Source organism: Erinaceus europaeus, chromosome 4 (genome assembly GCF_950295315.1).
Source record: "Erinaceus europaeus chromosome 4, mEriEur2.1, whole genome shotgun sequence".
Lineage (NCBI taxonomy): Eukaryota > Metazoa > Chordata > Mammalia > Eulipotyphla > Erinaceidae > Erinaceus > Erinaceus europaeus.
The window spans coordinates 13,078,652-13,104,117 of record NC_080165.1 but is presented as its reverse complement, the minus strand read 5'-3'; the positions used below and the strand labels follow the sequence as shown (position 1 = coordinate 13,104,117).

The 25,466-nt window shown below is 46.8% G+C and overlaps 1 protein-coding gene across 5 annotated transcripts in view; it reads left to right on the top strand.

Moving 5' to 3' along the window:
* Positions 1 to 25,466, top strand: part of CDYL (chromodomain Y like) — a 220,922-nt gene that overhangs the window by 143,206 nt on the left and 52,250 nt on the right. For 2 of the 5 annotated variants that reach the window (XM_060188752.1, XM_060188753.1), the window contains one exon: positions 21,422 to 22,100. In XM_060188752.1, the coding sequence (XP_060044735.1) occupies positions 21,422 to 22,100 (679 nt within the window). Of the gene's footprint in view, positions 1 to 130; positions 199 to 15,949; positions 16,033 to 21,421; positions 22,101 to 25,466 lie in introns of those variants that run through there. The other 3 variants (XM_060188751.1, XM_060188750.1, XM_060188754.1) reach the window with 3 other exon arrangements.

Here is a 25,466-nt window from a genome sequence, read left to right as displayed (position 1 = left end):
ATTTAATTAATTTTATTTTGTGTTTGCTTTGCTGACTGTCACTTCCCTCCTGCTCAAGCCCACTGCTTCTAGAGTGCCAGCTCTCTCTGCTTTCCTTTCTCTCTGTCTCTTGTTTTTTTTTTCTAGGTAGAAGATGAGAGAAAGAGAATCAAAGAGGAGAGAGACACCACTTGTGAAGCCTCCACTGAATGTGGTAAAGTGTGTATTCTACTGGCTGAGCTGTCTCCTGCCCCCTCTGTTCGACTCAGTCTTAAAAAAGCATTCCTGGTGTGCTTTCCCTTATAAGCATTCTGCTATATTCTAACACTTGTAGTGGTCGTCAGTGAGAACACTGAGTGCGAATGAACCTTGTGGTGGGGCAGAGCAGGAGATGGCAGTGAAATCTGTCACTTGATGGTTAAAAGCATTGAGCCAGATTGAGCCACACACCGGGACCTGGCCAGATTGAAAGGAAAAACAACTGGCATATGAGGTCAGTGTCCATCTGAAGAAGATGGGAAGGAGGGATTCACAAACAATTTCAGGAACTAACTGTTACCTGAAAAAAGACTGTGTAATTGACATCATTAGGGGTTCTTAATTGAGCAAATAAAACCCCTACACACTACACAAAAGTTATTGCCAGGGACAAATTATAGGTATCCAATATAGGTACAGTGGCTGAATGCGGAGGCCTGTGGCTAGTTGTAGCTCACTAACTAGGATTTGTGACTTAATCTTCTGGTCCTTAACTGGCTTGGGACAACAAGCATTGTCCCCTCACTGACACAAACAACATTCCCCACAAGTGACAGTGACAGTGCTCGCTTCCACCAGTGAGCACAGTTCTCTGCTTTAGAGCCAGAGGTCATTGTGTCTGTTCAGAAGCGGTCTTGGTCACACTTATGAGCTTCGCTGCTTATTCCTTAAGTTTTGGGCAAGGCTCTCAAGTACTACTTTTTCATATTTCTCTTTTAAATTGCCAAAGTCAAGCAAGTGGCAGTCCACCGTGGGTGCCTCCCTCATTGGCAGGGCCAGTGGGGTATCATTGTGAAGTTATCTGCTCCTCTGTTCTTAGCAGGCAGCCTAGTAGGTGATGCTCGGTGCCATGCGGAAATCTGTTGACCGTCAGTCATGACCATGTATTTACAGACAGTCCTTGTCGAATCTTCAGTAAACTTTGCAGTCTGATGCTTTTCTAACTAGCTGCCATTTCCTGTATATTTCACAGGTAGAATTATCTTTGTTATTTATTAATTTCCCTTCTACACAGGCAGGACTGAATTAGTTTGGCCAATTTTCCAAGTTAATAATAGATATAAAAATTATCTTTATTGTTAAGTCAGTGTTTGAAATTCTTTAGTGTCTATCATTGTGAGATTATGTTTTTTTTTTTTTTTAATGATTAATAGTGGCCTACAAGATCATCAGACCCACCACCAAGGTTCTGTGTCTCCACCTTCCTAACTCCCAAGAGTAACAGGTAATCAACCACCACAGTTCTCACAAAGTCTTAGAAACAGTTTGGTTGCAAGTTCATGTGTATTAGTTCTCTAGATTCCACTTATGAGTGAAACCATACAATGGTTGTCTTTCATATCTTTATTTCTTTTTTTAATGTTTTATTTATTTATTTTTTATTTATAAAAAGGAAACATTGACTAAACCGTAGGATAAGAGGGGTATAACTTCATATAATTCCCATCACCAGAACTCTGTATCCCATCCCCTCCCCCGATAGCTTTCCTATTCTTTATCCCTCTGGGAGTATGGATCCAAGATCATTGTGGGATGCAGATGGTTGAAGGTCTGGCTTCTGTAATTGCTTCCCCACTAAACATGGGCATTGACAGGTTGACCCATACTCCCAGCCTGCCTCTCTCTTTCCCTAGTGGGGCAGGGTTCTGGGGAAGCGGAACTCAAGGACACATTGGTGGGGTCGTCTGTCCAGGGAAGTCTGGTTGGCATCACACTAGTATCTGGAACCTGGTGGTTGGAAAGAGAGTTAACATACAAAGCCAAACAAATAGTTGGCCAGTCATGGACCTAGAGGCTGGAATAGTGCAAATGATGAATTGGGGGGGGGGGGGGGGGTCGCAGGTTCCCTCCATTTTGTAGATAGCCAGCAGGCATATTTAAGTTATATTCCAAAGGGCCTGTGGCCATACTAGTTTGTTGTTGCTTTTTTTCCTTCCCCCCCCCCCCCCCCCCCCAGCCTGAAATCTGATATGCTGGTTGATCCAAGTTATTGCCTGGGGAGATGATGTCATGGCTGGGAAAAGGACCAGAAAGCTGCATCAGGGAAGAGAGTAGCTCCCAAATATGGGAAAGGGCTATAAATATTGTTGACTGTAAACCCCATCAATTTGATGTGATCTGGGGTCCATAATCAGCTAGGAGCCTATATGACCTCTGCATCCCTATAGATCTGAGCTCACATTCTGTGGTCATCAGTAGGAACATTTCAGGCTGCCCCAATATCGACCCATCTTCCTCAGGTGTTGTCCATCTTCCAAGGAGTTGTCCATCCTTGCTTTGGAGGATGGAACTTTCTCTACCATTCTTGATCCAAGTTGAGGGCAAGGTCCTATGAGGACTCATAAAGGGGTCTATTGTGTTGTTCCTGATAGAGATGACTTTAACAATGGAGAGAGGGATCTATTCAAGGTCTAGGCCCATCATGTTTGGGAATCTCCGGACTCCCCGAATAGGGCTCCAACTGATGGGGGCCCTGATAGTGACTAAAGAGTCATCGTTAAAGTATGCCTGTCTCTGGTCCTTACTCAGCTTTTGCAGTCCTTGTTTTGATAAGGTTAGCTTTGGAGTGAGTGAAAGAATTGTAATAGGAAGTAGGTGAGTCTAATTAGACACTATTTCATTATGAATTTCTCCCTGGTCTAAGCTTTTAAGAGAGTCAACATTTTAAAGACTCAGCCTATGTATTAAAAAGACTCAGTCTGTGATTTAAAAAGCTTGAGACAGTCAATCAATTTTTTCCCTCTCATATTAATTAGTGATTTTTATGACTACAAATTAATAGGAGTGTACATAAACATCATCCCCACCATCAAAAGACTGTGTCCTATCCCATCCCATCCCCCCTCCCCTCACCCCCCTACCTCCACCCACCACCCCATGAAACTGAACATCCACCCTCACCCTCAACCCAGGGTTTTTACTTTGGTGCCTTACTGTTTTATTTATTTTAATGAGAGAGACAGACAGACGGGACAATACCACTCAACTCTGCTTTATAGTGGTGCTGGGGTTTGAACCTGGGGCCATAGAGCCTCAGGCATGAAAGTCTTTGCAATAACCATTAGGCTGTCTCCCCAGCCCTCATGTCTTTATTTCTTTAAGCATAATCACTTCCACTCTCATCCATTTTTCCCCAAAGGACATCGTATCCTCTTTATTGATTGCAGAGTAATATTCCATGAATATATGTCCCATAACTCCTTTAGCCAGACATCTGTTGATGGGCATTTAGGCTGCTGCCACTCTTTGGCTAATGTGAATGATGCATATGTCCTTTTGAATTAGTGATTGCTTGGGGCTTATGATTTTTACTAAATGGCTCCATTGTAGTTCTTTGGACCTTCTAGCCAGTGGGACCCCTTTGTTGTGAGTTTTCTCAGAAGCAGCCTGGTTCCCCGAAGGCACTTAGCTCCTAATTGTGAACCCCTGAGGGATGAGGGTGCAGGGAGGAGTATTCAGAGTGCCTGTGTGACTTGCCTGTGGCCTGCCCTCTAAGCCAGCTCTCTCTCCTAAGGGTTATCTAATGTTAAAAGACAGTCTGAGGAGGCGCTTGGTCGCATCAGCCAGGACTTGTGGAATCCGGTCAAAGGTGGGAGGGAGCTTAACTAGAGCTGACTTGAAGGCATGTTAGGAGAATATGAGAAATAGAAGCTATTTACCAAAACGCCAGTACCATCCCAGATGTTAGCACTGTCTAGGAGAGGCTGGTTTACAACTGAATGTAACAAAGTAATTATTTCACAAATGGTGGGATTGACTATAAGGATAATTTGAAGGATGTAAGTCCATCATGGACTCTTAAGAAAGTACCTATGAAAGCCCATCTCTGACTAGGCAGCAAAATAAGAGAATTGACCCTTTTCCTTTATCAAGTACCTTTTTGTCTATGATTGAGAGAGAAGGAGAGAAGGAGATATTTATGGAAGAATGTGAAAGAGACCACAGCTCAGCTCGGCTTGTCTCGGCTCTAGCATATGGTGGTGCTGGGGTTTGAACCTGGGGCCTCCGAGGCTCAGACATCTCTGCAGTTTTTAACCTCTAAACTAGGAGTCTGGCAGTATGCACAAGTTTTCAACATTGGAGATTATGAATGTGCACTCTCAGAATTTTTCCACATCGCTTTTTAATTTCTCCCGGGGTGGGCGGTAGATGGGGGAATTTAAAATGAGGTGGTGGTAGGAGTAGGGCTGGAAACTCACAGGCCACCTTCTTATTTTTTATTTATTCACTTTGTTGCCCTTGGTTTATTGTTGTTATTGTTCAATAGGACAGAGAGAAATGGAGAGATGGAGAGAGGGAGAGAAAGACAGACACCTGCAAACCTGTTTCACCGCTTGTGAAGTGACTGGACCCCCCTGAAGCTGGGGAGCCGGGGGCTGGATCTGGGATCCTTGTGCCGGTCCTTGCCCTTTGCGCCGCTTTGGCCACCTGCACTTAACCCGCTGCGCTACTGCTGGACTCCCTCACAGGCCTTCTGAGAGCTCCCCACAGACCCTTCCTCTCAAGTGTTCTTGACTACAGTGGTTAGGTGCATTCTAAGTCACAACTTGCTACATGCACTTACATAAGGATATAAATGTCAGGTTGCAAGAACATTAGCTCTGCTGTGTGAAGCACACACACTTCTGTCCTAGTTCATTTTATTTCAGTGTACTCAGAGCATTTTGGTTGTCTGTTACACGCCTAGGAATGGTTTCTGAACCTCTCCGAATTGTTCAGTCCTAGGGGTGGTATGTGCTCACAATTTCACTTTTTTTATTTATTCTATCGATTTCAATAAGATCTGTGACTGGGTTCAAGGATTTTCTCTCTCTTGCCATTTGTTTCTCAAAAAGTCCTGCTGACTCAGGTGGTAGCAAGTCCTTCATTTAACTTTACAGAGAATCTCCTGTTTGCTTCTCCTCCTTGAACTTTCTGAGGAAATTCAGTAAAGCTCTGTTGATATTTATTTCTCATCAAGTCCGTTCAGAAGAAAGACCACCCACATCTGGTGAAATAGCACGACTGCCCGAGTGTGTTGACTTCAGCTTGAAGATGAGTCTCCCTCGCCACCCTTTTTAAAGGGATGGGTCACAGTTTTACTGAGCATGCCATGTGTCAAAAGTACTCTCTCATTCCTTTGAAATGATAGAGAATGGTGAGGGATAGGGGACCCCAACAAGCTGAAAAGTGAGGTGCTTTGTGGAGACTGTTTTCCTTTCTTTCTCTCTTTCTTTCTTTCCTTTTTTTTTTTAGTTTTTTATTTATAAAAAGGAAAATGCCCGCCCTTCTTGTGCTGGAGTTCAGGGCTTTGTGTCCTTAAAAGTGGGTGAGGGTGAGGGTTGAGGGAGGCACCTCAGGGCCCAGTGCAGGATGGTGGAGGAGGACGTAGGCTGGGGTGAGAGTGTTTTGCAGAAAACGGAGAAATTTGACACATGTACCAACCACTGTGCTCACTATACGTCAATTATCTCCTTAATAAAAATTTAAAATTTTAAATAATAAAAAAAAGAACAACCTGTGCTTACTTTCGAATGCTAGCATTTCAGCCAAGAGTCAAATTCCTTTACTTCCCTGACTCTGACCTCAAAATTGGCTTTTGTCCATCATGAGTCTTCTAGTCCTTTCTGCGGTAGAGATTTGGAGGTGTGTGTGTGTGTGTGTGTTTTTTCATGGAAAGCCACAAAAGTTTTCTAGAAAATTCCAAGCAGGGGCTGGTGCACTGCTTTGCCATGCGCACCACTGGGTTTGAGCCCCGCCCCTGCCATCTTTCTTTCTCTCTCAATTGGGGCGGGGGGGGGGGGGGGGGGAGAAAGAGGAAGAAGAAAGACAATTCAAGGCAGAAAGGTAGACCACAGCAGCGATGGGGACTCATATGGAACCTGAGAGTCAGACCCAAGCTGCCGTTTGTCCCATCATCCTCTGCCGTTTATTCGGTCTGGTTGTAGGCTGCCCCGACCCCCACACAGCAGGTGTGAGCGGTTCTCTCTCTGCAGGCTGCTTCCCCTCCAGAGCAGGACTGCAGTCAGCCTGGCCAGCTTCATCGGTGCCCCTCCCCATACCACCACCCCCTTTTTAATTCAGGGATATGTTGGAAATCTTGCCATACTATTCGTATGCATGAGACCCCTTCTGTTTCATTGGTTTAATACCCCCTGCTTAACACTGTATTCTATTTACATAACCACTACAGGGCATTGGTTCAATCCCCACTGATTCATGATATGTTTTTGCTCCGCCCCCTCTCCTTGTCTCACACTGATTTTCACCAGTCACTTTTCTCTCCACCCTCGCTGCGTCGCATCCTGTTCCCACCCTACTGGGCTAGTATATTTATAAGGACAAGATTGTTGTTTGTAGTGGTTAGTTTAGTTTAGCTTGGTATAGATTGCGCTGCGTCCTGCATGAATAAAGAGATACTGCCTACAGCCCAGCCATGAGTCCCCGAGTCTCTGTTCACCGCTGCGAAGCTAGCCCTGCCTGCTGGAGCTCCCGAACGAAAACAACACCATACTAATTATCCGTAGACTTAAATTTTAATGTCATTAGCCATGGAGACTGTTTAGCGGCTATAGAACAGAGCCCACAGGGAGTCAGGTGGTGGCGCAGTGGGTTAAGCGCACGTGGCGCAAAGCGCAAGGACCGATGTAAGGATCCCGGTTCGAGCCCCCGGCTCCCCACCTGCAGGGGAGTTGCTTCACAGGCGGTGAAGCAGGTCTGCAGGTGTCTATCTTTCTCTCCTCCTCTCTCTGTCTTCCCCTCCTCTCTCCCTTTCTCTCTGTCCTATCCAACAACAATGACATCAATTACCACAACAATGTTAAACAACAAGGGCAACAAAAGGGAAAATAAATAAATAAATATTTAAAAAAAAAAAAAAAAAAAAAAGAACAGAGCCCACAGGTTCCATCTGTAATAGAGGGGTGTTCTCTCCCTCTTTTAGGAAGTTAAAATACCTTTTTTTTTCTTTTTTAATTATCTTTCTTTATTGGATAAAGACAGCCAGACATAAAGAGGGAGAGAGACATCTGCAGCACTGCTTCACCACTCACAAAGCTTTCTCCCTGCAGGTGGGGGATCAGAAGCTTGAACCCAGGTCCTTGTGCATCCTAACGTGTGCACTCAACCAGGTGCACCACCACCTGGCCCCTAAAGTACCTTTTTTTCTTAAAAAAGAAAAAATAATTTAAGGTTGTTGGCATGTAGCTAGAGAGTATGAACTAGGGAATTTGATCCCAGGTTTGAATCTTGACTCTGCCAGGCCCCTGTCCCTGGACAGAGCTTCTTAGCCTCTCTCTTTCTCCTCCATAACAAGGGAGGTGATTGTCTCCTAAGGCTTTGCTAGAATTCAGAGAGTTCATATATGTAAGGATCTTCAAACCACAGAAGCAGAATAAGCACTCACAACTGTTTTAATTACTCATAGCGTTAATAGTGTGTGAGACTTCAGCTGCCTACCTGAATTTATCCCCTAGGGACTCGTTTGTTCAGGTGCTTTCAGACTTGGGCTGGGGTTGGAGTACATCTTTTATGGACACTTATATTTTAAATATTTTTTTAAATTTACAAAATGGAAATAGAAGACCATAGGATATGAGGGGTACAATTCCACACAGTTCCTACCACCAGAACTCCGTATCCCATCACCTCCCCTGTTAGCTTTCCTATTCTTTATCCCTCCAGGAGTGTGGACCCAGGGTCATTATGGGATGCAGAGAGTGGAAGGTCTGGTTTCTGTAATTGCCTCCCTGCTCAATATGGGCATTGGCAGGTCGATCCATACTCCCAGCCTGTCTCTCTCTTTCCCTACTGGGGTAGGGAACTGCAGAGGAGGGGCTCCAGGACACACTTGGAGGGGGGTTCATCTGCCCAGGGAATTCCCGTTGGCTTCATGTTAGCATCTGGAACCTGGTGGCTGAAAAAGAGTTAAGATGGGGAGTCGGGCTGTAGCGCAGCGGGTTAAGCGCAGGTGGCGCAAAACACAAGGTCGGGCATAAGAATCCCGGTTCGAACCCCAGCTCCCCACCTGCAGGGGAGTCGCTTCACAGGCGGTGAAGCAGGTCTGCAGGTGTCTGTCTTTCTCTCCTCCTCTCTGTCTTCCCCTCCTCTCTCCATTTCTCTCTGTCCTATCCAACAACGACAACAACAATAATAATAACTGCAACAAAAGGGAATAAATAAATAAAATAAAATAAAATAAAAAGAGTTAAGATAGAAAGCAGAACAAATTGTTGACTCACCGTGAACCTAAAGGCAAGAATATTATAGGTGAAGATTTGGGGTCTCCATTTTGGAAGAAGCTAGTAGATCTGTTGTAAGCTTAAGTGCCTAATACATGGTGAGGTTTTTGTTGTTGTTTGGTCTGGCATCTGGACAGTCGCTTTCTGCATGGTTTCTGCCCTGTGCTGTTTTCAGTGAGTAACACAGTGTTCCATGGGACAGGCCCACCCTGGGATTACAACAGCAGACCTGGTGATTATATTTCAGATGTGAGCTCAGTCCTGTGAGCAATGTGCTTTTTCCTGGCTCTGTGCTGGTCACAATCACCCAGGGTTACTTGCGATTGTGTATTGCAGATGCACCGTTAAACCTAGAACGTACTTCAGCCCCGTGCTGGTCGTTCCAGCGCCACAGACGGGCTGGGCAGGGTGTGGACCAGGAATCTCCAAATACTCAGGATAGTAACGAGTAAAGAGAGCAGACTTAATTCATCAGCAACAGTTACTTCTCTGATGCAGAGGACCTAAAAATAAAATAAACTGAGGCATATGAATATCCCCAGAGAAGGATAATGCAGTTAGCAGGACTTCGCAGAGGCCTCTGAGCACCATCTCTCCAGTGCTGTCTGCCGAGGGCTCCCATTCTCTAGGACACCCTCCAGACCCCTCCCTGCTCATGGTCTGTGGTCCCCAGTGACACTAAGAGGGGACTGTGGTCATAGGGGAGCCCCTTTCTGGCCTCACAGATGCTCGAAACCCATACTGTATGATGTTCCATCAGGAAAGCTATCATTTTGGAGTGTTTAACTTTATGGGGCTGTAGAAAGAGAGAAAAACAGGGAAAGGATGCATACTGGTAACCTTGACAAATGTCTGTGAGGCGCAGTCTGCTGTGCTCTTGCCAGCACTTTCCTTTCTACCTGTGCTCCGTGCAGAGCTCCCTGCTGCCTGCTTGTCCCCAAGCAATTTGAGTCTCCCTGAGCAAACCTTTGAGCGCCTTGGTTACCAGGTACACGGAGCTGGTATCTTGACCATCTCATTACTACCTAGCAGCCAGCTGAAGTGCCGGTTCTGATTTACGGGGCTTATAAATGCATGGCCCCGGTAATAAACAAGAAAGTAAGGGCCCAGAGGAGTGAGAGGCGCAGGGAAGGGAGCTCAGCCTGCTGGGTGAGCCCTCCTTGGACCAGGGAGGTCTGTGTTACATGGATGCTCTTTGCTTCACCATTTCACACGAAGCAAACATGCACTAGAGGTGGGGGGGGGGCGTGACACCTCCTCCCCCTGGTGATTACGGTTGCTCCCCTGGTAGTGTCTGTAGGTATCAGCTTGGGAGGGGGGGCATTGTTTGAAGAAGCAGGTGGGGGTAGGGATGGGTTTATGATTCTAGTTGAGCTTGTAAGTCGGTTTTCTGTTCATGCTCATACACCGACTCCTGGTGACGGATTACCCTAACTGCACTTACGCAGTTCACAGTGACTACTAAAAACCATAGCCCTTGACACAGTCGTCCTTGCCGCTGAGTCAGGTAAGAAGAGCTCCAAGGAAAAACCATGCTGTTCTCCTCTGGCCTTCGGATATAGCTACTGTAGATGCCAGTGTGCTTGCTAGATGCACACATTTTTCACCTCATTACCGTTACTCAATTTATTCGCCCTCACTCTGTAGCTCCTGGGCCTTCTCCTCACTCGGAACTGTCTGTGGTAAAGCTCTGGTTTAATTTGGTGTTCACGATTTGGCAGCTCTTCTCAGTCAAGCAGTTGGTTTGAGCAGAGCATCTTTTTTTCTTGAGCCTCTGGGGGGCCAGGCTGTAGTGCATCTGATTAAGTGCATATGTTACCATGTTCAATGACCCGGGTTCAAGCCCCAGCTTACACCCCCCCCCCCCCCGGCATGGAAAAAGCTTCACAAGCAACGAAGTTCTGCAGGTCTCTTTCTCCCTCCTTCTCTTCTCTATTTCCCTTTCCCCTCTCAGTTTCTCTCTGTCCTACCTAATAGAAGAAGAGGAAAATAAAATTCAGAACATCTTTCCGTACTTTGATGCAGACAAAAGTAAGAGGGAAGGAAGGAAAAGTGAAAAAGAAGAAAAGCAAGGCCAAATGATTTCTTGGTCTTCTGGGTCAGGAAAAATCCAGCCTTCTGCTCACCAAGACGAATCCTGTCAAAGGTGGTGCTGCTTGGCATCTGCAGTCTACGAGGGGGGTTGGCTTGGACACTTTGACGCAAGCTGTTGATGTTGCAAAATGATGTTTCCCACAAGTCCGATAGAAGGGAGAACTGTTCCCAGAAAACCATTTGTGTCACAAACATTTCAGGTAGTCAGAGAAGCTGTGTGCTTTCACAAGTCTTCACAGGTATGTAAAACAATACCAAAGCTGAACTAAAGCTGATGCCGCGCTCATGCCAGTGTCAGGTTAAGCTCAGATCCCACATCCTCGTCCCTGCCAGAGAACGTCCAGCTTCTGTCCAATTCACGCTTCAGAGGTGAGAAAGGAGGTTCCAGATGAGCTGAGCAGGACTCTGGCCTTTCTCACTCTGTGTCTCTGTGGCCCTCTTTCATTAAAAAAAATCAATATTAAGAAATAAGTTATGTTAATAATAGTTGAAATCTTCTCTGCAAAATCCCTTTTTCTTTTTTTTTGGTGGGCGAACTGAGAAACAGTTGTCATTGAATGCTTTTTTTTTTTTTTTTTAAGATTTTATTACACGTGTGAGAGAGAATCTCATGTGAGACCGAGGGGGTGGAGCCAGAGTAGGAATGTCTCAGGATGGTAAGCCCTGTGGTCTACCAGCTGAGCTGTTTCTCCAGCTGCTACCATTGTCTGCTTTACTACTGATTATGATTCACATTTTTTCTGGCGTTATTTATGTTCATTTCTGAAATTTTCTTGAAGTGTTGTTGTTGGTGGTGTGTGTGTGTGGGGGGGGGGTGTCCACATATGTATTTTAAATAAGTTGCCTGATTTTAAATAAGTTACCTGACTGTCATCACCACTGGTTCCTCTCCACCCTCCTTTTTATTTTTTTTATTAAATATTTATTTCCTTTTGTTGCCCTTGTAGCTTTATTGTTGTAGTTATTGATGTCGTCGTCGTTGGATAGGACAGAGAGAAATGGAAAGAGGAGAGGAAGATGGAACAGACACCTGCAGACCTGCTTCACCACCTGTGAAGCGGCTCCCCTGCAGGTCGGGAGCCGGGGGCTCGAACCAGGAACCTTATGCCAGTCCTTGCACTTTGTGCCCCGTGTACTTAACCCACCCAACTCCCTTTAATTATCTTTATTTAGTTACTGGGTAGAGACAGACAAATCGAGAGGAGGGAGAGGGAGATGATGAACCTGTAGCCCTGCTTCACTATGTGTGAACTTTTCCCCCTGCAGGTAGGGACCGAAGGCTCGAACCCGGCTCCTTGCACATTGTTAATATGTGCGCTCAACCAGTGAGTGCACCACCACCCAGTCCCTCTACCCTACTTCTTACGTTTATTTATTTATTTTTTTGGTCTGACTTTCTGGGATCACATCTATAGTTTACTTGTTAATCAAGTTTGGTTTAGAAGTTATGACTAGGTACCTTGAATGCCTGAGGTCTTCATCCTTTGTTACTGGATGTGCGTGTGACTAGGGTGCATTCACAGTTGAGCTAGCTTTCAACACTGCCCTGATTTACTCTCAAATGTCCATCGTCTGTTGGCTGTGTGGATTACTTTATCAAACCCCCCTGTGGCTGATTTTCCCTGGTCCTTCCTTATTAGTTCATTTACTGTATCATACTTTCCACTTTTTAAAGCTTTGTTTTATTTATTTCAAATGAGGTGGTTATGAAAGCAAGAAACCAAAGTACCACCCAGATGCATTTGATACCAGAGGTGAAACCAGGAGCCTCAGACATGCAGGTCCCCAGTTTAAAACATTTGGCTTCTGAGATCACTTCTTGGCTCTCCTTCAGCATCACTCCTTTCTTTCCTTTCTTATCTCTGTTGGGTTCTGTGTTTTCTTCTTCCTTCCATGTAACTGTTTGCTTTAGGGCCCAGATCTCAGACTCCTATATCCTTTCTTCATATTCATCTCAGTGCGTGACTTAATGACTTTTAATGCTGACAGATTCAAATTTGTATCTATCCAAATTCCAGACATGAATCAAAGGCTCTACTGTCTTTTCACAGAGATCTTTTTACATCTCAGCAAGTGCCGACTCAATTTTTCCAATTGTTCAAGCCAGATACCTTGGCTATCTTGATTTCTTCATTCTGTCGTCTCTTATATTCATCTCATCTGGAAATCTTAGCACTTCTCAAATGTCTTTCAGATCCAGCTCCTACTTCTTCTGCCACTCTTCCATCAAAACTCAGATCTGAGCAGCACATTTTGTCATGGTGATTGTACCAGTCACTCACCAAAATCGTTCTCCCCAATTCCACAAAGTAGCTGGAGCCATAATTCCGAAATATGAGACAGATATTATTTTAACCTTTCTGTGGCTGCAAGGCATTAATGAATACTGCCACCACCACCTCTCTGCAACCCCCAGTTGGTTCCACTAACCCCCGCTCATTCCTGGAGCCTGCCCGGCCTTCCCACTGCCCTTCACACCATTACAGACACATTCCTGCTTGCCGTTCTGCCCCACACATGACCAGCTTCTGAGCAGTCTCCTTGCCACTACTCAGTTCTCTCCCTATGGGTTAGAAGGACTCTCTAGGCACCCCAGTCTCACTCATACCCTGTCTCTAATATTTGTACAATCGTTTAAGGAACTGAAGGCCTCATTACCTTTCCACAGGTGGCCATCATTCTGATTGGTGTAGTGACATAGTTTGGTTCCCACAGTGTCACCTAGGGTCTCTGTGCAGGAATGGGAAGTTGATTTCTGGCCAGTGATCCTGTTATGCTGTTTCCTAAATGCTTTCTTCATCACTGGTCTGAGTATATGTATGCAAGTATATCCATGTGTCATTTTGCTTGTCTTTTGTGAGCTGAAGAACAGCCTTGCCTGCGTTTCAGAATGGAGTTTATCTCTGGTGGGTAAACTCATCGCATCTGCAGCGACATGGGAGGCGTCAGCATTCTCCTGAGTCAGTTTGCAGTTCTAGCACAAGCGCTACAGCACATGGTCCAGTGGAACCCCGCAACCCCTCACTCTTTGAGTGCTTGCCACGTACCTGATATATCCTATGTTTATTTAATTCTTAGCATTTGTTGCCATTTCAGTCTGTGCTTTTGTTGTTTTCGGTTTAGAAAGAAGTACGTTGGCAAAAATTTTTATGATTTGAAATATTGGAAACTTATAGCACTGCAGCTCTGAACTTGGCTGTTGTGTTTTGAACATAGAACTAGATGGAAGACTCCCAGCCTCAAAAACCCTAGCTGATCTATTTTCAGTTTCTGAACAGTTTCATCTTTGTCTCTATCCGTTTAATAAAGACAGTAAGGCACCATAGCAAGTCCTCTGACTCAGAATAGTAATTTCTTTATTATTTCTTCAAGCTCTCTATTAGCATTTCTGGTTGTGTTGTCAGTGAAAAATAACAAATCCTTTATTTTGAGGTATCTGAAGGCTAATACTGTTAAGACATATGCTTTCATAGTTTTCAGTTGTAGCAGCTGTGGGGAAAGTTGTGATGCATCCTTATTTATACAATGCACTTACATAGATTTAATTCGGTTTGTGATTTGTTAAGCATGCGATAACGGGGCTTCATCTGTACCAGACACCATCCTCCTCATTCAGAAGAAAACACCAGAAATGAGCCTTACCGAGAACAGCGACCTTAAATTTTAATCAGTTTTTCACTGGCAAAAGTCAGACAAGAAAGGAGTAGATGGAATGAGTGTCTTAGCTTAGCAAAAGAGACCCACTTAATATGTAGATAACATGGGATTCATGGTCTGGTGATCACGTAGGGTTTTTGGTTTGTTTTTGCCCCCAGGATTATTGCCGGTGCTCGGTGCCTGCACCACGAATCCGCCGCTCCTGGAGACCGTTTTGTCCCCTTTTGTGGCCCTTGTTGTTCCATCATTGTTGTGGTTATTATTATTGTTGTTGTTGCTGTCGTTGGATAGGACAGAGAAATGGAGAGGAGAGGGGGAGAGAAAGACAGACACCTGCAGACCTGCTTCACCGCCTGTGAAGCGACTCCCCTGCAGGTGGGGAGCCGGGGGCTCGAACCGGGATCCTTACGCCGGTCCTTGCGCGTCGCGCCATGTGAGCTTAACCTGCTGCGCTACCACCCAACTCCCAGCACTTTGTTTAAACCTAAAAGCATTTTGTTGTGGGAGTTTCATATATATATATTTAGTGATTTAATAACAATTGCCCTCTTTGTCATCCCCTCCTCTCAATTGCTCACTGACCTGTCCAACAGCAACCAGAGCCCTGTTCTCAGCAGTTGGGGCTTAGTCCCTGGGGGCACAGCGCCTGCAGGTACTAAGTCTCTTCACCTGTGCCTTCACCTGTTCACACCTACTAGCAGATTCCAACACCTGCCTGGCTGAACTATTGGGTTCATTCCTTGGAAGAATTTGCAAATGCAGAGTAAGATTGACTCAGACCCTGATCATCATTGTTTTAACTTGCTCTCCATTGAGAGAGAGAGAGAGAGAGAGAGAGAGAGAGAGAGAGAGAGAATGAATATAAAGAGAAAACCACCCTCTGTTGGGAAGATCGTCTCCTGACACCTGTAGGTCTCAGACAATGACCGGCTTTCGGGGTGGGCAGTGAGCCCCAGCCGCACACACGTGAGCACGTGCGCGTTCACGTGCGGGCCACGTGCTTCAGTGCCTGGCACGTGTTGACGCCGGATGCGCAAGTGACGTGACGTGCCTGCGTGGCCCCGTGCGTGATGACGTGGGGTCTGCGAGCGCCATGTTGTCGGACGCAGCTCCGGACCGGCGTCCTGGGCTCCCAGTGTCTCTTCCTCGGGGCGCCTGTGCAGGTAGGAGCTCCCGCCGCCACCACGGGCCGCCCCGCCTCCGCTCCTCCTCCATGACGACCGCCCTCATCTCCTCCACGGTCACGCCCTCATCTCCTCCACAGTGACCGCCCTCATCTCCACGGTGACCGCCCTCATCTCCTCCACGGTGACCGCCCCTCATCTCCTCCACGGTCACACCCTCATCTCCTCCACGGTCACACCCTCATCTCCTCCACGGTCACACCCTCATCTCCACAGTGACCGCCCTCATCTCCACAGTGACCGCCCTCATCTCCTCCACGGTGACCGCCCTCATCTCCTCCACGGTGACCGCCCCTCATCTCCTCCACGGTCACACCCTCATCTCCTCCACGGTGACCGCCCCATATCTCCTCCACAGCAACCGTCCTCCCCCATGGCGCCCGTCCTCCCCACGTTGCCCGCCTCGCCCCCAGGCCCGTCTCCAGTCTCCGGAGGCCGCACGAGGCCTGTCGTCCCGCAGGCTGAGTGCGAGCCCCTCTCGGTGCCGCCGCGGTCCCCGGGGTCGCGGGTCCGTTAGCGGCTCAGGCCCCAACCCGCCGCCTCGCGGTGTAGACAGACTCCCTCCTGCCCGGCTCTACGGCTCCGCGGCTCGATCCTTCCCTGTGAAAAGCCTCGGGGACCCCTGCCGGTCGCCATGCCAGGTAGCGATGCGGGGTTGAGGGCGGTTTCCTGTGGACAGCGCCTGCCGGGTTTAGAGAAGAAAGGAGCCTCGGTGCAGTGGGGGTGGGGGTCAGGCCCGAACCCGGGGCCCCAGAGAGCTGTCACCAGCCCGTGGTCCCTCCTCCTCTCCCTTCTCTCCCTCCTCCTCCTCCTCCTCCTCCTCCTCCTCCCCCTCCTCCTCTCATCGCTTCATCGTCTCCACTTGCCAGTTAGAGGCTTCGGGTCGGAGTTGAGCGGAGGGGCCCCTGTGGCTGCTTCACCGTCGCCAAGCTTCCCTGGCTGGTGGGGGACCCGGGACTTGAACCGCGGCCCCGGCACCGTGACCTGTGAGCTCAGCCGGGTGTGCCACCACCCAGCCCGCGCCCCCCCCCCCCCCCCCATTTCGATGTTTTATCTTCACTTAGTTTTAGTTTTTAGGTTTTAATCCTGTGGCTACTCAACTTAGTGTTCCTGGTGGTTGTCTGCAGATTGCTCTAGTGCTCAGAAAGTCGGGGGGGGGGTCAGATTTTTCTCGGTGTTTTTTAAACATTCAAATGGAAACAGTTCTCGGGTGAGCAAGCCCGTCCGTACCCCGTTCCTCGTCGTCCTCCCATACCTCTGACCACCTACTGTTACTCTCTCTCCTAGAACTGAAAGCCTTCCTGTTCGTCTATGGCATTTTACTTTTTGTGTGACATGCCTTCTGTCTGTCTGTCTGTTTTTAATTGCCACAAGGGTGATTGCTGGGCATCGGTGCTGGCACTACAGTCCACTACTCCCCATGGAGGTCCCCCTTATTCTCTTCTGTTTTGTTGGCTAAAAATAAGAGAGAAATTGAGAGGAGGGGGAGATAGAGAGGGAAGGAGAAAGACCCCCGCAGGCCTGCTGCACCACTCGGCGCTGTAATTAGTGTCGTGGCCGTGGCGTTTCCTAACAATACAGCGGGCCTGGCATGGCCTCCACAGCTGTGCAGCCCCAAAGCTAATGGAGCCGGTTATCTCCCAACTTGTCCACTCATTTCCACACTAAGCTTTGACTTAACATTTCATTTGTTTTCTTTTGGCTTGTTCAGATAGTCACTTATATAGAGTTTTTTTGTTTGTTTTTAAAGATCTTATTTATGAGGAAGATAGGAGGAGAAAGAACCAGACATCACTCTGGCACATGTGCTGCCGGGATCGAACTCAGGACCTCGTGCTTGAGAGTCCACAGCTTTACCATTGCGCCACCTCCCGGAACACTTATACAGAGGGTTTTTTTTTTTTTATTATTTTTAAATTTCATTATTGGATTAGTGTTTTACAGTCGAAAGTAAATACCAATAGTTTGTACGTGCCTGCGTCACATTTCCCAGTTTTCTCCATAATAATACACCCCCCCACTAGATCCCCTGCCATCATGTTCCAGGACCTGAACCCAGAGTCTTACTTTGGTGCAGTGCACCAGCCATATGGAGTTTTACAGTAGCTGTTCCTTTAAGGTTCCATTCAGCTTGATAATTTTGAGGTTGGCCTTGGATTTTGTATGTTCACTGATTTCTTTTTGGTGTATATGCTGTAGTGCATATGTAGCAACTATAATCAGGTATAAATCTTGTAGATACATGTTTTCATGCTTTTGGGATAATTCAGATTGGAATTGCTAAGTCATAGGGTAGGTGCTTGTTTACTTCTATAAAATGTTACCAGACTTCTAATGGAAGTACTGTGCCATTCTAAAATCCTGCCACCGCTGAGCATGTCCAAGTTCATACTCTTTCTTACAGTGCTCTAGTAGCTTTGTAAGTTGTGCCCATAACACATCCTGAGTTGACCTCCGTAGTTCACTTTTTTAACAACAGATAATCAGTATTCCAGCACTGCTTGTTGAAATGACTCTCTACCTGAATTAGTCCACATCAATAAGGCCGTATAGACCAGAGCCTCCTTCTGGGCTTGCTGAGCTCTTTGTAGAGCCTGTGTGAGTGTCACACAGTTTGAGGCCTTTCACACTTTGTGTGTTATTAAGTCATGAAGTTAGGCCACATACCTGCTAGCCAGCTCTTCTTTTTTTTATATATTTATTTACTTATTCCCTTTTGTTGTCCTTGTTTTTTTATTGTTGTAGTTATTATTGCGGCCGTTGTTGTTGGATAGGACAGAAATGCAGAGAGGAGGGGAAGACAGGGAGAGAGAAAGACAGGCACCTGCAGACCTGTTTCACCACCTGTGAAGCGACTCCCCTGCAGGTAGGGAGCCGGGGGCTCGAACTGGGATCCTTACGCCAGTCCTTGTGCTTTGCACCACGTGCACTTAACCCGCTGCGCTACCGCCCGACTCCCTTTATTTTTTTCGCCAGCTCTTCTTTATCTGGGACTGCAGTGCACTGCCTTTCAGTTTTGGTGCCTTTCTGTGTGACTGTTAAGATCCTTTGAGCTGTTTCCACATAAAAGTTTGTTAGGACGATTGAAATTATATAGCACCTATAGGTAAATTGGGAGAAATTAAAGAATTTGTTAGATAGAAATAGTGAGGCGGAAAGGCAGAGAGTGAAAGAGGACCATAGCTTCCAGCAGTGAGTGGGGCCAGGTATGAACCCAGGTCGCACACATGGCAAAGCAGCTCACTACCCAAGTGAGCTGTGTAGCCCTCCCAGAAAATTGATTTGCTCTTTAATTCACAGGCATCTGTAATCACAGCCCAGTCTAGTTCCTCACAGTGGCTGTGGTAATGTGATGCTAGCAAGAGTCTGGGTTTCTCAGTGGGATGAAAGCTTCGCGGATGGATGAATGGATGGATGGATGGATGGATGGGCCAGACTGAGAGGACTCTGTAGGGAGAGGTAATGGCATGTGCCCAGATGTTCACCTGGCAGTGCCCAACCTTCCACTTTACAGCCCAGGAACAAGCAGAAACTCGAGTAATGAGGCTACAGCTAAAAGTAGACTCGCCTCAGGGTAGGCTAGGTCCCCACCCTTAGGTGGTCGGTGGTGGTCAGTGGCCCCAACCTCTGGCTAATGGAGAGTCACAGCAGCTATAGGCAAAGCCAAGCTGTCAGGACTTTGGTTGGTTCTCTTGAGGAGATAAGGAAAGTTGCCGCTAGTGCTTCCTGAATTACTTTCTCCAACGGCATCCGCTCTGCAGACCTTGATTGAGTTCACTGGGCGATGATAATAAAGTCTCAGTGCTTTCTGCAGAGTAGGTGGTGTCCTGGCCGCTGTTGTGGCCCAGCCCTCTCAGAAGGTCTCCCATGTAGATAAAGGAGCACAGGGAGGACGTTGGCAGACAGTACTTAGTTTGGGAGCTCTTACCAGTTGAGCTGGGCCAACTGAAGATTGGAGAGTGAGAAACCGACACCAGTTTGAGGTGAGGCCTGGAGATCTGATAGGTGTGCAATCTACCATCTCGTACTGGGGAGATTCATAATGGTTAAGGAAAAGACTTTTATGCCCAGGGTTCTAGGTTCAAGCCCCCGTACCACTATAAACCAGAGCTGGTCAGTGCTGTGGTTATAAATACATATATAAATAAATGGGAGTCGGGCAGTAGCACAGTGGGCTGAGTGCACGTGGCGCAAAGCGCAAGGATCCCGGTTCGAGCCCCCCGCTCCCCACCTGCAGGGGAGTTGCTTCACAGGCGGTGAAGCAGGTCTGCAGGTGACTATCTTTCTCTCCCCCTCTCTCTCTCCCCCTCCTCTCTCCATTTCTCTCTGTCCTATCCAACAACGACATAACAACAATAGTAACTGTAACAACAATAAAGACAAGGTCAACAAAAAGGAAATAAACATATATAAATAAATAAGTAAGAGTTGGAGATGGTTTTGCTTTGAGAGTAAGGATGATGAGGTACAGTGAAAGTGTCTGCTTTCTGAGGGTCATACTCAGTTATTTCTGTTATTTTTGGAATTTTGGAAACCTAAGAATACTGTTACGTCAGCTAACCTACCTGTAACCAACAGCAAAGTCACTAGATACTCTTGATAAGAGAGGCTTAGGCCATTGCATCCTCAGCTGAAGTACTGCTTGTGTTCAGAGGCCAGGTGGTGGTGCACCTGGTTGAGAGCACATGCTATACTGCTCAAGGACCCAGGTTCAAGCCCCCAGTCCCCACCTGCAGGAGGGAAAGTTTTGCAAGTGGTGGTGAAGCAGTGCTGCAGGTGTTTTTGTCTCTCTCCCTGTCTCCCCCTTCCCTGTATTTCTAGCTGTCTCTATCCAATAAATAAATAAAAATAATTAAAAAATAAAAATAAAAGAACTACTCGTTCGTGGGACTCTCCCTTCAAGCTGTGGGTGGTGCACTCCTAGAGAAGCAGACTCTTAAGTTAACTCAAGAGTTGACAGAGACTAAGGGTTTTCCAGTGCCGTGGGGCTTATATAAAACGAACTCTGTTGGCATGCCTCGCATGGTTCTCCCATCTACACTGTAATTGTTCAGGTAGTGGAATGTGGCACAGTAATAGTATGGCTATGGCTTCTGAATTTTATACAGGACATAGTGATCGTCAGAGTCAAAAGACCTACATCTTCTTCCTAATGAATGGTATTGATTTAAAATTAGAACCAAAGTTCAGAGGTAAATAATGTAACCTTTCTAGACTTTAGTACTACCAGTAAGAGTGCTACATTCTGAGTTTTTTTTTTTTTTTTTTTATGTTTTTAGTGCTTCCAATGGTATCTGCAGCACTGATCCTGTTTGCTTTGCCGTCACTTTCACGGCCTGCAGGCTCTTGTCCCCAGAGCAGGTTCCCATTCCCAGAGCCAAAGTATTATGTGAGTGCCTGTGACAACCAGGCAGAGGCTGAAGGTGACAGTCCTGTTCCAGCTATGGCTGCAGACAACTGTAGTGGTATGGGCCAATATTCCAAAGGAATAAACACCCCCCTTGGAATCATAAGAAGAGGAGTCGGGCTCAGTGGGTTAAGCGCAGGTGGCGCAGAGCACAAGGACCAGTGTAAGGATCCTGGTTCGAGCCTCCAGCTCCTCACTTGCTTCACAGGCAGTGAAGCAGGTCTGCAGGTATCTTTCTCTCCCCCTCTGTCTTCCCCTCCTCTCTCTATTTCTCTCTGTCCTACCCAACAACATCAGTAACTGCAACAATAAAACAACAAGGGCAACAAAAGGGAGTAAATAAAAAAATATAAAAACCTCTATGGAAATCACAAAAAGAATAAGCTATGTAATGCGTATCCACATTTCTGAATATCTATTTTTAGTATTTTGTTTGACTTAATTTCAAAGAGATTGTTAAAGCTCCCGAGTTTGTATTCGTCTGTTTTCAAGTGACTGGGGTTGGTAAAAAGGGACCATTTTCTTTTATCAATGACGGCTTTTTGTTACTTTTGATATCTCACTGAGACTTGAATTTTCATCAGGAAGTAACTTTGTGCTTTCTTCTTTTCTTGTATAAACAGGTTGAAAGGATTGTTGACAAAAGAAAAAACAAGAAAGGGAAGACTGAGTATTTAGTTCGGTGGAAAGGTTACGACAGCGAGGATGATACTTGGGAACCAGAACAGCATCTTGTGAACTGTGAGGAATATATTCACGATTTTAACCGACGTCACACAGAGAAGCAGAAAGAGGGCACATTCACCAAAACAAATAGGACGTCTCCAAACAATGCCAGGAAACAGATTTCCAGATCTACCAACAGCAACTTTTCCAAGACCTCTCCGAAATCACTAGTAATCGGCAAAGATCACGAGTCTAAGAATACCCAGCTGTTTGCTGCCAGCCAGAAGTTCAGGAAAAACACAACTCCCTCCCTCTCGAACCGAAAGAGTATGGACCTCACAAAATCAGGTATAAAGATCCTCGTGCCTAAAAGTCCCATTAAGAGCAGGACCGCAGTGGATGGCTTTCAGAACGAGAGCCCGGAGAATCCGGACCCAGTGGAGCAGGCACAGGAAGACTCGGTGCCACCTGAAGTGACGGCCGAAAAGCCGGTGGGAGCTCTACTGGGCCCAGGCGCAGAGCGAGCTAGAATGGGGAGCAGGCCCCGAATACACCCTCTGGTGCCTCAGGTGCCCGGCCCCGTGACTGCAGCCATGGCCACGGGCATAACCGTCAATGGAAAAGGTGAGTGTGCAGGTGAGCTGCTTTCTCCGTGATGACGGTGCCTGAGGTGACTCGGAGCTGTAGGTTTCCTGCACTCCTGCATGGCTCTGTTCTGGGCATCCCACACACTCTACCCCTAGCAAACGCCCAGGACCACTTGGGAGATTTTGGTATATGCCTCTTAAACCACCACCAGCAGTCTTAGTTGTCTCCCACAAACCGCTGCTGCCCACACCTCACTCTAAGTGGGTTAGACATGGTGGTTTCGTCTTTGTTTGACAGCGTGTTTCTTTTTGGAGACACACACCAGACACTGAATCTCATGCTCGGAATCAGTCCGTCTGCATTCTCCGAGTGTGACCCGTATTGATGGCATGGTTCTTGTTTTGCTGACCCATTTACAGAACCTGAAATGCCTTCTAGGGAGCATCTCACCTGTCTCACGAGAACCTTCAGATTGAGGACCGTCTCTCTGTAGCTCAGTCGTTCAGACCCGACAGTCCGTTTTCAGAGCAGAACCTCATTCACTGTAGGCAGTTTTCTCTGTCCTTTGATCCCTGCTCCGGGAGTCTTAGTTGGCACAACTGTGATCTCCCCTTCTCCCGAGACAGAGCCCTGGGGGATTACCTGGCCAGCTTCTTCCCCTTGTCTAGGCAGCCTCCAGTTTTTACAGGTCTGTGTAATACATTTCTCTGACATGGATCCTCTGGCCCTCCTTTCTCTTCATCCCTGGTCATGTCTTCCCAGTCACAACTTTCTAATTGGTCTCCCTGCTGCCTGGAGCCTTTTGACAACTCTCATCCATTATTTGTCGGCCTTGGCCAGGAGGGGGCATTCTATTCACCATTTGCATTGACTTGGATCAGCAGTCCTGCTTCTGGGTCCTTTGCTTGGTCCATCTGACACCCCAGCCTGTTGATGTCAGTGTGGCTGTTTTCTCTGCCTTGGGCACTGCCTTTGGGTTTTCTCTTTTGTCTCCTACACCCTCCTTCCAGTTCAGGGACCACCTTTCCATGCATTCTTAGGCCCTGTACTGTCCCTTTCTTTTGTGTTGTAGAACCGCCATTCTCTTGACCTCTTTACATTAAATTTAGGGAGGAAATGTGAACCCAAGAAATGATTGAGGACCTCTGTTACTCTAAGAAAAATACTTCTTTATGACAGGTGGAGAACCTTTTATTTGCCAAGGGCTATTTGGATATTTATGACATTTGCAGATCATTCAAAATTATTGACTTAAAAATCAGCACTTGATGTTGATATGAAAGAAGTTCCTCGATTTACTGAATTTCAGGTCCCTCCTGTGGTTGCCTTAGCAGCTGTAGATGTTCCCCACCTGTCTGAGTCAGCTTGCTGTGGCGAATAAAACGAGCTTCACCTTGACTTTGGCTCTGTGTCTCAGCGAGAGGGACACACACTGAACCATGCTTCCCTTTGGACAGGAAATTGCTTCACGGTGGTGTTTTCAGACACACGTTACCAAAACGTTGCTCCAACAGGAGCCACCTGCAGGGGAAAGGGCTGGTTCTTTTACTTACCAATCTGCAAAGTAAGTGGGTCCATGTGTGTTCTCAGAAACAGTGTCTTTTGGTTATCTATTCCAGTGTCCTGTCTGGTGGCAGAAAAGTATTCCTCATACTCACATGATTCATGCCTTGCATAAGAGATTTCCCAGTGATTCCATGAATATCTAACTCACTTGACTTTAGAATAGCAAATCAGCTTTCTTTTGCAGCTCTAAAATTAACACAGAAAGTTAAAGAACTGCTTGTGAAGTATGAATATGGAGTAGCAGCCATGGGGCTTCCTACCACGTCTTTCTTTAGGAATAATGCTGCCTAAAGAGCATATGGCAAGACTGTCTGAGGTGTTTCAGGCTCCCGACTTCGAAGGCATCTCCTCCTCCTCACTTAGTGTGGCCATCAGTTATGCTGTAAAGACCTCGTTGCAGGGGGAGGGGTAAAAAATACATTAATAAGTGAAAAAAAGAAAAAGTCTTTGCTGTCCTGTTGTCACTAAGTGCCCTCTCCACTGGAGTCTCTGCGTGTGTGTCCTTCTCCCCTCCCCCCACCCCTTCCCCCCCCCCCCACCCCCCCCCCCACCCCCGCCATGACTGGTTATTGCACCAGCATAGAAGGATTTAGCCCCTGGCAAAACATCTGCCTCCTGGAGCTTACATTCCGGGAGAGGGCATAGCAAAAGCGCCTTTCTGCCCAGGGATCTGCTGAGGCCACGCTGTCTAAGATGCCACTGCTTTTTCTGTCACTTTTCTTTCAGAAAGGATGCTCCTAGGATTTCCTTGGGGAGGAGCCTCCTTTTTAACTTGCCCACCTGGTTTAGATCATGGCCTCCAGGAATGCCACTCTCCACAGTCCTGAAAACTTTGCAGATGGCCTCTGTTTTTCCTCTCTCCCAGTGGAGAGTCTGTGGTCCACAGAGGAAGACTTCTCAAGGGCTTCGGTATTGCACTTCTCCACACCAGTCTTGCCTAGTGCCACAGAATGAGATAAATCACTTAAGGTTTTGTACTTGTATGTCTCTTGTGGTTTTAATCAAAGCTGTCCTTACCAACATTTAAGAAATATTGAAATGACAGCAGTGATAAAAAGGAAGTTACCAAGCTCCTTATTTCAGTAAAAGCTATTACTCCCTCGTTGGAGATTGCCAACCCAATAAAGCTGTGGTGGTGAGAGCAGGATATAGAAACCCAAGAGTCAGAAAGTTTGGAAAATCAGAGGTTGGTCCTCCCCCACTACCATAAAATGTCTGTGCATGTAACTGTATGGATAATAAAGAGAGATACGGGGCCGGGTTAAGCACACGTAGTGCAAAACACAAGAGATTGGTGCACGGATCCCAGTTTGAGCCCCCAGCTCCCTACCTGCAGGGAGGTCGCTTCACAAGCCGTGAAGCAGGTCTCTTCCCCCTTGCTGTCTTCCCCATCTCTCTCAGTTTCTCTCTGCCCTATCCAGCAACAGCAGCAGCAACAACAATAATGGGAAACAGATGGCCAGGAGCAGTGGATTTGTAGTGCAGACACCAAGCACCAGCGATAACCCTGGAGGCAAAAAAAAAAAAAGTTAGATCTTTATTTTACTCTCTTCTTGGGAGATAATGATTCACAAGTCACTGTCACACGAATACAATTTCTTACTTCCTGTGATCAGTCCTGATCCTTATCTCACACTGGACCCTCCCCAAGTCTACATCCAGTCCAAGTTTCACCTTGTTTTCTCTTTGCTGCTTAAGTTTCACCTGGAAGTGAGACCATCCAGTATTCACCCTGCTCAGGTCCAATCTTAACAAAAGAGTCTATCATTTAGCACTGATCCTTCTAAAAGCCTGCCTGCCTGCCTGCCTGCCTGCCTGCCTCCTTTCCTTCCTTCCTTTCTTTTCTCT